This window comes from Mesoplodon densirostris, chromosome 5, assembly GCF_025265405.1.
Source record: "Mesoplodon densirostris isolate mMesDen1 chromosome 5, mMesDen1 primary haplotype, whole genome shotgun sequence".
Classification (NCBI taxonomy): Eukaryota; Metazoa; Chordata; class Mammalia; order Artiodactyla; family Ziphiidae; genus Mesoplodon; species Mesoplodon densirostris.
The window spans coordinates 5,813,659-5,825,605 of NC_082665.1; the positions used below are offsets into that span (position 1 = coordinate 5,813,659).

The 11,947-nt window shown below is 46.9% G+C and overlaps 1 protein-coding gene across 2 annotated transcripts in view; it reads right to left on the reverse strand.

Moving 5' to 3' along the window:
- The window catches only part of IGSF5 (immunoglobulin superfamily member 5), a 44,070-nt gene extending 36,709 nt beyond the window's left edge, over positions 1–7,361 (reverse strand). For both annotated transcript variants that reach the window (XM_060099727.1, XM_060099726.1), the window contains exons 1-2: positions 7,031–7,361; positions 3,345–3,420 (exon numbers count right to left, since the gene is read on the reverse strand). In XM_060099727.1, coding sequence (XP_059955710.1) covers positions 3,345–3,408 — 64 coding nt within the window. In that variant the 5' untranslated portion in view covers positions 3,409–3,420; positions 7,031–7,361. The remainder of the gene's footprint in view (positions 1–3,344; positions 3,421–7,030) is intronic.
- Positions 7,362–11,947: the final 4,586 nt, after the last annotated feature.

Consider the following 11,947-nt stretch of genomic DNA (forward strand, 5'->3'; position numbering starts at 1 on the left):
ATCAAATCCTAATCACTAAACACCCCTGACATCGTTGCCTGCGATCCTTGCTACCACCATGAGTAAACTCCCCTCCAGCTCTGCCTTGTGACTCAGAAGCTCTATTTCTTGTAACGTGAGGCCCTGGAATCTCACTGCTCCCTCCCCTGCATCCTATCAGCTGCAGTGTGTGTAACTTGCCCCACACAGGACAAATATGAGAAAATTGTAAATAAGACCTTTCGTCAAACAGTCCGCTTTCCCCTTTGCTCTCCCTTTCACTTTGTAGAGCAAAGGGCCAAACCAGGGGAAGAGCCACGAGAACGATCAGTGTCCCCACACCCACCTCAGTCACCAGCTATGGTGATCACCCAACACCGGGTCCTCCCTTGCAGGAGCTGATCCACTTGCAAGATGCTCATTCTTGCCAACACCCTCCAATTCCAAATCCAGGGCTTCAGCCCCGCCCAGCCCCTTGCTTTCCTCCTGTCTTGCAAATCCTGCTCCACCAGGCATCTCCGTGTAAATGGCTGGCTGCCACCCAGGACTTAGAAGCTTCTCTTCTACTCATTGTGCCCTAACAGCTGCAAAACTGAAATCACTTACACAGTAGCATGTGCGCCAGCTGCCTGGCCCCTCCCAGTCGTCTGCAGATAGATCCTAAACATAAATACCATTCTTCTGCAACTGCTTCTTCTCAGCTCCCTGGAGTAGCAGCCAGGCGTCTCCCTGGCGTGTGGGGCACAGAGGGTCTGCACCAACTAACCCCTCTACTTTTCCACTTACCTCTTCTCCAGCTTCCCTCCTGCACATGTAGACCCCTCACCTGCTCCCATCTCTTACTTAACATTGGAAATGAACAGACAAGCAGACAGTTAAAAGCAGACGGGAGAAAGGGAAATAAAGCAGAGGGCAGCAGAAGGGAAGTGCCCAGGTAAGACAGCTCCGATGGAGAAAATGGTAGTCAAAACACATCGGGGGCTGGGAGCATCAGAAGGAAACTGGCAAGTGAGGGAGGGGGTCCTGAGGTGTATCAGAGCTGCCCCCCATGTCCTGCTGACCAGAGCAGGAGGTGCCATCATCACTGCTGTGGCACCGCCATCACCCAAGACTGTGCTCTCCACATGGCAGCCAGACTGGTCTTCTCAACATGCCTATGTGACCAGGTACACTTTCCAACCTCCCACCCCAACACCCCAGACTTTGTTTAAAATATTTCCATCCTTTACGATACAGACCAGATCACCCTTAACACTACCATATCTTAAGACCCTTATTAGTCTCACATCAACATCCTCTCCAACTTCATTTTGCCCCAAACTCCACACTCTGCCCACCAGACCATCTTCAATTTATCCAACTCACCAACTTTTTCTGGCCCCAGGGCCTTTGCACAGTCAGTGACTGCCTGAAAAACTAGTCTTGCTTACTCCTCAGCTCCCAGCCAAGTCGTCTCCTCCTCAGGAAGCCTTCCCAAACCACCCTGTGCAGGTCAAATTATCCATAACAGGCCTTCAGATCAGTGAAGCAATTGTCATGGTGGTGATTTTGTATTGATTTTTCTATCAATTGATGTCTAAGCTCTTTGTTAGCAGAGACTGTGCCTGGTTTTGCTCATCCCAGTGCCTGCACCTAAATGGCACGTAAGAGGTTCCCAGTGAATATTCACCAAGTGAACAAATAACCCATCATGCTAGGAGCAAGGTGGACAGGTGAGGGCTGGCAGGAGTCCTCTGGGGGCACGTGGAGGTTGTCCTCAGCTATTCAAAGCCATTGGAGGTGGCTCTACCCGACACTTTCCAAGATGAAGCATCCTAGGAGTTCAGGCTTTTGCAATGGACCCCATCCCCCAAAGGGCTCTAGGATTACCCATAATCCTCTCCCCTCCTGGAATAGCTATCTCCAGACCTCAACCCAAGCCATCCCTGCCTTCAAACAGTACTTCAGGAAAAATAGCTCAGAAAAATTGTAGACGCAGAGTTCATCAGTTTCCCACTAAGCTGCTGGAAGAGATTTTTGCCACCGTGGCTGAGACAGCCACGTTGGAGCCATATCCCTAAAATGTGTGCTGAGCCTGTTTTGCTAACCCCATGAGTCCCTACACAAGCAGGGAAACTGTTTTCCTCTCCACCCTACAAACAAATGCATATCAAGCACCTACTAAACGCTTAGCACCACGTACTAGAAGGCATAAGCTTCCAAACAACTTTGCCCCTAAATACATGTTAACACCACAGCCTGGTTCCCTTGGCTTAATGTGTAAACACACCCAAAACCAAAATTTGTAAAACAGTCCTGACTGCACATCACACACTCTGATCATTCCTATACTATTTTATTCTGTTTTATTTTTCCAAGCTGTCGTGGATGGAGTTAAGAAAGAAAAAAAAAAAAAAAAACTATTATCTAGCCATCTGAAACAGAGTTTATAGGTGTGTAAAGTATAAAGCAAGCAAAACTTATCAACTTATCTACGCAACTAAAAGTCAGAATAATGATGACTTTCAGGGAGGGGGAGGGGCTGAAGAAAGCATTTGTGAAATGTTCTTGGGCTCCTCGTTGATACACAAAGGCTCTCAGTTTGTAAACTTTCATCAAGCTGTACCTTTATGACTTGTGCACTTTTCTGTATGTATATTATTCTTCAATACAGCGCCTTAAAGTCCCCACAGTAAGAATACCCTGAGGACTTTAAAACCTAGCTAGGAAAACAAGACAAACACACCAGACAGAAGCCATGAAATCAAGACAAGACATAGTCAAAAGAAAGCTGGCATACAAACTCCTGTTACCCTAAGCACCCAGGGGTCTGCACACTCCATCTCCTGTAACGCGGAATCTGATCCAGAGACCCTGGCCTGGGACACCTGGAATCTATTCCGACTGATACTCTGGGAAATTTCCAGGATGAAGAGGAACTGTCGGGAGGACTGGGGGCTCTCACAGGCAATGGGCCCCTCACTCTGCCAACAATGGGAGCTGTGAGGTTATCACCCAGAAAACTGCAAGGTCAGGAAGGCTTCAGGGAGGAGGTGATGCCCAAGTCAGGTCTTCCTTGAAGACCAGGTAGAAATGGAAGGGGAGAATATCCAGGTGGGGGAATGGGATGCTTCTACAAGAGCAATGACCTTGGGACCAAGCAGGGACCCTGGTGAGGACTGGTGGACTCCTGCTCACCTGAGGGAACCTTCCGGCGTGAGGCCGACGCAGCAGGAAATGGAGGCGGTGAGGTGGAGGGGACCCAACAGGAAGAGCCTAAGGCAGAATCTGCTGACAGCCACGAGCCCCCGTGGCCTCCTCCAAGTCCCTCCCGCCCACTCCAGGTGGATGCCCGGGAGAGTGCCTGTCAGCTCCGTGGTCCCTACCTGCCAGCCCAGCCAGGACGACCAGCGCAACCAGGATGCCTCGGCAGCAGCCCGCATCTCGCATGCTCCTCCACACCTGGGAAAGCAAAGCAGGCAGGTCATAACCTGTCTCCATTCAGAGGGGCATGGGGACCCTCCCAGCTCGTGTGTTTCCCTGGAGAGATAAGTCAGCCTGGCCAGTGGCACCAGCCTCATCTTGGAACGTGTTAGAAAAGCAAATTCTCAGGCCCACCCCAGACCTGCTGGATTAGAAGCTTTGGGGGGCAAGCTCAGAAATCTACCTAAAGTTAAACATTGTACTGATTCCTGTATGTGCTCCCGTTTGAGAATCAGTGTATTCAACGATCTTGCTCCCAAGCCCATGTATAAGTCGTGGGAAGCACGTGCTATACCATGGCCACAGAATCACTAACCGAAAGGTCAGAGTGCGGGCATACTGCTACTCACTTCAATCAGGATGCTTTAATCATTGAGAAAAAAAAAATGCTACTCACAACAAGTGTACATTAGCAAAAGGGAAGACAGACAGCAAAAGGAAGGACTAGATCATAAGCTTATTAGGTGGTAAGAGGTGTGGAGACAAATAGAAGAGAGCAGTGCGTGTGAGGGGATGTGTGTTTGGTGGGCTGGCTGGTGCTTCAAACGCAGAGGTCAGAGAAAGGCTCCCAAGAAGGTGCCCAGTGAACAGGGAAGGTGGTGAGGCGACCGGCACATGGGTATGTACAGAAGAGCTTCCCAGGCGAAACAGCAGGTGCAAAGACCCTGGGGTGGGACCATGCCTGGCACGTCTGGGGAACCGTAGAGGGGGCTCTGGGGCTGGGACAGGAGACAGGTCAGCGTAGACCAAGTAAGGCCTTCCTGGCCCCTTGGTAGCACCCCGGGATCCTGTCATATGCATCTCTCGGCCCTTCCTTTGTTCTTTGAGAATCCTCTTGCTCACTCTCCATCCCTGCATTTTTCTTTTTTATTTTCTCCTTCTCCTTGGGACAGGCCTCTCTGGGGCATCCACCAGCACTGCTTAGAGCACGTAAGTTAAATCTCCCACTGAACATATCATGAACTGTCTACAAAAACACCGGCTCCTCAGCCCAGGAAGGCGTTTCTTTATTTCACACGTCCTTAGCACAGCGACCCAAGCTGCGGGGAGTTTTCACTTTGGCTCTGGCCTCCACATGGATTTCACAGCTCTGCTGGCGGGGATACATCCCTTCCCCCCAAATCAGGGGGCAGCGGGTTCCCTAAGCGAGCGCGCACGGGATTCTGTGATGAGCTGCCACGCCCCCCGGGCTCCATACTGTCGTCTCTAACAGGACATAGGCCACCACGACCCACAAGCCGAAATCAAATAACTGAAATAGACACAGGTAAGAACCACATCGCCTGCTCCCTCAGAAAGCACGTCATACAAGCTGCTGAATCAACTAGAGTGGGGTGTCAGGGATCGGGGAGGCCCGGCCCGTGACCCCACTTTACATGTAAGTACAGCACTGGGTGCTCACAGCTCACGCGCAGGAACGTGGGGTTTCCGTCTCTGTTTTCTGATGTCTTTGGATGTCTTTGGAAAATTCAGCCTGTATAGTAAACCATAACTGCTCGTGTGTGTAATGTCAGGGTCCCAGCATCTGTGCTGCAGGACCTTCCCACCAAGCAACTCAGCTCCTGACATCATCTAAAAAAGCCTCAGTAAATCCCTACAGATACACCTTGATACCAAGCTGTCCAGCAGCTGAACACAAACCAAACTGAAATCATGGCCTTCCCAGCTGGATCCAAGTTCCCAAATTACCAAGCGCCAAATAAATCATTTACTAATTTTCAAGGTTCGTTGAACACAAGTGGACCAGCCAGTCACTCTACGAGTAACCTAGAAATCTAGGCTCAAGTGGAGGATGGAGGAGAGACTGAGCTGCCGAGTTATAAAAGTCACACATTTTTCTGAAAGCAATAAATGTGAAGTGCGGACCCAGCATTACTGAAACTGCAGCATGAGCTTAAGGTCCACTAGGAAAGGCTTCTAGTCACTGATTGTCTAGTCAGCCAGGCTGCAGACTAGCACCAGATTACTTAACTCGCTTATTCTCTGTGTGACAGAAGGAGTCCATTTCTAAGAGCCCAGCAGAACCCCCCGGGCGGGGGCACGTAGGAACACCTCGAGTGCTACAGGAACCCAGACGTGGATCTTGAGAGGACAGTATTTTTTGAAGGGTGTGTACAGGAAGGAACTGTCACCAAATTGATTCCAAGTTGCAACTGAACTCAGACAGTTTACTTTAATTAAAGGAAGGCTTTGCCAGGTAATTTGCAAGTTCATATCTCTATGGAGTAGTTTGAGATTTTACTTCTCATTCATTTGGTTACAGAAGACTTGGATTATCTACTTTTAGTTGAAAAACTGCAAAGTCCTTCGAAAATCTTAAATCTTATTAAACTGCATTGAAACAGAAATAGAGTTACAAATGTAGAAAATAAACTTATGGTTACCAGGGCGGAGGGATAAATTGAGAGATTGGGATGTACATATACACACGACTATATATAGAATAGATAACTAATAAGGACCTACTGTATAGCACAGGGAAACCTACTCAGTACTCTGTAATGACCTATATGGGAAAATAATCTTAAAAAGAGTGGATATATGTATATGTATAACAGATTCACTTTGTTGTACACCTGAAACTAACACAATATTGTTAATCAGCTACACCCCCATAAAAATCTTTTTAAAAATTGCATCAAGACAGAATTTAAATCACAACCACTTCCTACTGCCCAGACAAGGCAGAAACACTCAGGAGACCTGTCTGCACCCACCAAGCCAGTCATCTCAGGAAGAAAATTGCCAGATGCGATCATTTCACTTATTTACCCCCCCACACAAACCCTTATGTCTGGGTTTTGGGGAAAAGCTTGAAATCATAAAATCCAGAGGCTGCAGACATCCTGTTTTTAGGCATCAGCATAAATCCTAAACCCAAAAACAGGTAGGACAGGAGGGAATTTAAATGCACACAAGGGGCTCTCCACAAACCTCTATGTGCACATACAAGGGCACCAGGGCCCCTCCTCCACCCCAGTTCCCCAGCTCTGTGCAACTCCGTATTCGGAGGTGCCTTGGCCCTGTCTGCCAGACGTGGGGAGTCTTAGAACTTCCAGAGGTTTAGAGCAATTTCCTTTCCATCAGGCCTCTCACTGGGGAAGAATAAATGGCATTTAAAGTCTGTCCAATGAATAACGGGAGTGCCAGGAATTTTCCAGCCTTTGAATCCAGACCGTCCAAATTCCAGCGAGTCTCGGCTTTCAACGCATTCGGAGAACAGCTCCCTGTGAAGCTTGATGAGAAATCGTCTCAAATTCCTAAACTCGCAGAGCAGCCCGATCTTTTAATTTTTAACTCTGTGGAATTTGAGAAACAGTTACGTGTTGGATCATCCAGCACTTCCCCGCCCCCCCAGACCAGCAAGCGGCCTGCCCGGGGCTGAGCACCGGCTCCCCAGGAGGAAGCGGGTACCTGCGGGGAGTCCGCTGGCCACACCAGGCCCACGCAGTGTCTCACCTGTGACAGGTGGATCTGCCCGTTGGGGCTTCAGCGAAGGTACTGCGGTCCCCAAAGGCCCCTCTCCTGCCTCTGAGCTCTCCCCACAGGAACAAATCTCTCGGCCACGGAGAATCCGGACCGCTCTCACCTGTAACCAGGAAGTCGCTCACGTCACAGGCCGGGCTGTGCACACACAGGTGGCCTCCCTGCCTCGGGCCCTGGAGCCGCAGACTCCCCGTTAATCATCAGCCAGCCCCAGGTCCGTCAGGCTGACGACGCCCTGCCTCAGGGCCAAGGCTGCCCTCGCACTTGGCCTCCACCCCCTGTTCCTGCCCCAAGCCTTTCCTGTGTCCTGCAGGAGGCCAGCGGGAGTCTGGCGGCCCCCTCCTGCCCTTGGACGTGGACGTGGCCGGCCACCGGCCAACCTTGCTCCTTGGGCTCCGGCACAGGCCCGGAGCTGGCAAAGCGGGTTTCTTTTCGAAGCCCGGCCCCTCCACATCCACAAGAACAGGTTCTTTTGTGAAAGAAAAAAAAAAAAAAAGTCCTGAGAGTGAAGTCCTCTGGAACGGGGCCAGCTTTAGAAGTCAAGTCCAGTTTCCTGTGGAGCGTTTGCAGGAGAACTGCTAAGAGGTTTTCTGCAGGCATCCCAGACCCCACTCCCAGCCCCTGGGAAGTGAACGGAGGAACTTGGCTTTTCAGAGCATTGACAATTCCTGGAAAAAACCATCCCCCCAAATCCTGAAGCAGCAGTGTACAAATCGTCTGCTGTCTTACGGCCCTTTTTGAGTATCTGGCTGGTCTCCCCCATCACATTCTAATCCTGGCATGGGATTCAGGGTCAAGGGCATCTGCACAGAAGAGGTGACAACAGAAGGTATGGATCATATACTTAGAGTGAGACCCTGAAGCGAATAAATAGGGGAAATGCTGTGTCTTCCAGTTGAAGGGAATCAGAACATGCCACCCCAAAATATGTCACTTTGGCATAAAGATTATTTTTAAGCTGAAGACATTTGAGAGTCAACAGATGCCCAAAAAAAAAAAAAAATGGAAATAAAGAAAAAAAGCTTTGTCAGAGCTTCCCTTTTCTGACTAAAAACAGGACCTCCTGGGACATAAGGCTGCCATAAATTCCTCTCCAGGGTGGATCTATGCCCAGAAGGGAGAACACAAATAATTCCTACTCCAAATCCCTTCTTCAAGGGAGTTTATGATGCTAAGGAAGACAGAAAGACCACTCATACCTGTATAGACAAATATTACCACAAATTTCTTAACTTCCATCTGTCCGGAAGAAACATAGGTATTCTTCCCCTAAAATACCTTTTCTCACCCCCTCCCTTTCTCCTACTAAATTAGCTATGTAAGTCTTTAACCATTCAATGAGCCAGTTACTTCCTTTGTTGGCTCCCATATGCACACAAAATAAACCCTTTTCTCCTATTCACCTTTCTTTTGTCAGTTTAATTCACAGGTCTCAGTAAATGAACACAAAAGGGTAGAGGAAAAGGTTTTTTTCCCTCCCTACCAGGCTCTGGTGCTAGGAGCTGGTCAGAAAAATGGTGAACAAGCAGATAGACTTAGAGAGTCTATACGTTTGTCAAATAATCTCACAAATATACACAGGGTTATAGCATCTTATTTAGGAGCTGTGTCCCTGAAGGCCTAACATAATTCAAAACTCAAATAATTCCAGGGCAGTGAGCCACAGGAATAAAAATTGAAGGCCAGTGTAGCTCATATTTGCCCTAATGTGCTTTTAAAAATTTTTTTGGCTTCATTCCTTCCTGACATTTAGAATTTCATTCACCAGTTCTGTGGACTGGCCTTCGGAGCACAGTATCAGCCAAGATTTCCAACCCTACCCTCAGCCTCAGCAGTACTACTGGAGAATATCATTAGAGCTTCTAGAAAAATTTAAGGTATAATAACAAAGAGCGTTTAGGGGAGGGGAAAAACAAACTTTACCCTCCTAAGTCTGTGGCTGGGATGCTGGAAATTAAACTGACAAAGACAGATTAACTAGAGAAAAACAAGAGATTAACAAGAATTTATTAACACATGCAGTACAAATACATGCAGAGGAAACTCATTGCCGGGTAGCTCAAAGGGGTGGTTAGGACTTGGGCTTATCTAGTATCTAGAGTCTGTCATACAGAGTGAAGTAAGTCAGAAAGAGAAAGACAAATACCGTATGCTAACACATATATATGGAATCTAAGAAAAAAATAGGTCATGAAGAACCTAGGGGTAAGGCAGGAATAAAGACACAGACCTACTAGAGAATGGACTTGAGGATATGGGGAGGGGGAAGGGTAAGCTGTGACAAAGCGAGAGAGTGGCATGGACATATATACAGTACCAAACGTAAGGTAGATAGCTTGTGGGAAGCAGCCACATACCACAGGGAGATCAGCTCGGTGCTTTGTGACCACCTAGAGGGGTGGGATAGGGAGGGTGGGAGCGAGGGAGATGCAAGAGAGAAGAGATATGGGAACATATGTATACGTATAACTGATTCACTTTGTTATAAAGCAGAAACTAACACACCATTGTAAAGCAATTATACTCCAATAAAGATGTAAAAAAACAAAAAAAAGAAAAGAAATTTTAGAGAAGTGACAAGAAAAGGAAAAGGAGTTGAGGCTTTTGGGGTGGCAAACTGTGGGAAGGTGAGTACATGGGTGAGACTAATGGAAGATAAGTGTTGTGTTGATAAGGTTTGTTTGTGTTGATTCTGATAAAAGTCTTCAGTATTAAGATCCCTTTGCCCTTCATGGTACAAAAGAGTGGAGGGTGGAGAGTTTGATGTCTGCTGTTTCTCAGCCATCTTCAACTTAAAATAATGCGTATGGCAAAGTGGAATATTTTAGGGTGGTATGTTCTGATTCCCCACAAGTGCCATAACAACTATGCATACATAATGATCAAAACCACTGTCAGCAATTCCACAGCAAACGGGCGGTCCTCCTCGGGGTATTCCTATCTACCAGTTACTGAGAGATTCCCCCAGGGCAAGAGTGGAAACACTACTGACAAGTCACTGGAAATGCAGCTCAAACTGTGTGGTCCTGAGGGATTTTTTTTTTTCTCTTTTTTTTAATTTGGGAGATTTGCATTATTTCCAAGTTTGAATATAAAGAGAGAGTTTACTAATATTTTTAGCCTGTGCTATTTTAAAATTATACAGTTCAAATTTACATAAAACATATTCACACTGTAAATCCTATTGCAGTAAAATCTCTGAAGGAACTCTGATGAAGGTTGGGGTGAGGAGGGAGTTTCCCTGAGGAAACTGGGTTTGAGCTCAGATTGGAGTGAGAGGATGTAAGTAGTGAATTGGGCAGGAAGGTGGAGGGCGGGGGGGACCACTCCTGGGGCAGAGGGAACAATGTGCATCTGGCCAGCAGGATGGATGGCAGGAGACTTGGTATCCTGAGGATGTCAAAGAGGCTCGTGGAACCTGAATGCAGTTAGCTGGGGGGCCAGAGGGGCCTCGGATGAGCCCAGAGGGGAGGCAGGGTCCAGACCAAGGGTTCAGACAAGAGGTTGGTCTTGATCTTCTAATATAGAAAGAAACATCAGGAAAACTGATGAAAACTTTGAAATGGGCAAAAAAGATTCTGGGGTTATCTGATTTAATAGGACCTGAGCTGCCTTTGAGCTATTGAAAACTCTCTTAAATTTGGGATGGTAGATTTTATGTGTCAACTTGACAGGCCATGGAGCACCCAGAGAGCTGGTTAAACATTATTTCTGGGTGTGTCTATGAAGGCATCTCCAGAAGAGGTTGGCCTCTGAATCAGTCGACTAAGTAAAGCAGATTCCTTGCCAATGTGAGTGGACCTTATCTAATCTACTGAGTGTCTGAAAAGAACAGAAAGTGGAAGAAGGGTGAATTTCCTCTCTGCCTGACTGTTCAGCTGGGACATTGGTCTTCTCCTGCCCTCAGACACTGGCACTCCTGGTTCTCAGATCTTTGGACTCAAACTGGAACTTAGGCCATCAGTCCTTCAGTTCTCAGGGCTTCAGACTTGGACTGAACTACACCACCAGCTCTCCTGGGCCTCTGCCCTGAAGACAGAGGACCATGGGATTCTTCAGCCTCTATAACCACATGGGCCAACTTCTCATAATTAATTAACAAATAAATAAATAAATAAATAACCTATTGGTTCTGTTTCTGCCGAACACTGACTAAAACAAAGTTGTAAGAAATTGACAGTAATATAAATGTTTCTAGTCTGTAGAAATGCAAATGACCTTTAGCGAAAATGCAATTGATTTTTGCCCTACAGACATTGACTAGTTTTGCATCTATTTGTAAATTTTTAAACATTCTTGATGGTACATAGATATGTGTCCCTTGAATTGTCCATTCCATCTGTTGTAATGTCTTACTGGTTCCCTCATTAATTAGTGAGTTAAATAAAATCTGGGACACATGTTTCTTTTAGATTTGTATGAGAGCCACGATTTTAGAGCTTTTAAAGGAGCCCTCTGAGGAATTTAAGTGAATGAGTGGCATGATCTCTATGGAATATTTTTTAAATATTAAAAGTAATGGGTTGAATCACGAAAGTGTTACCGAGTCCAGGCTTATACTGCTCACCACACAACAGGCCAATAAATCAAGGGATGAGGTGTTGGGGCAAGAATGGAGACTTTATTCAGAAAGGCAGCAGACCGAGATGAAGGTGGACTAGTGTCCCAAAGAACCATCTTCCCCGAGTTAGAATTCAGGCTGCTTTTGTACTAAAAGGGGGTGGGAGGTGGGGATGGTTGCTGCAGACTTCTTGAGAATCCTTTGTTCTTGCAGCTGTCCACATGGGTCTGGTCACAATGTTCCTATAAACCTCCCACAAGACAAATGCTATTCTCTGTTCTGCAATTTTTATCTCTATATGAATGGGAAAGTGTTATACCTTTAAACGTCAGAGCCTTGAGAATGGACTACCCTATATATTTCAGGCTATAGGCAACATTCTTTTAGTGATTAACTTGTAACAAAAGCAATAGAATACAAAAGTTAAAGAAACATATCCAGTACGCAGTCAGATACATT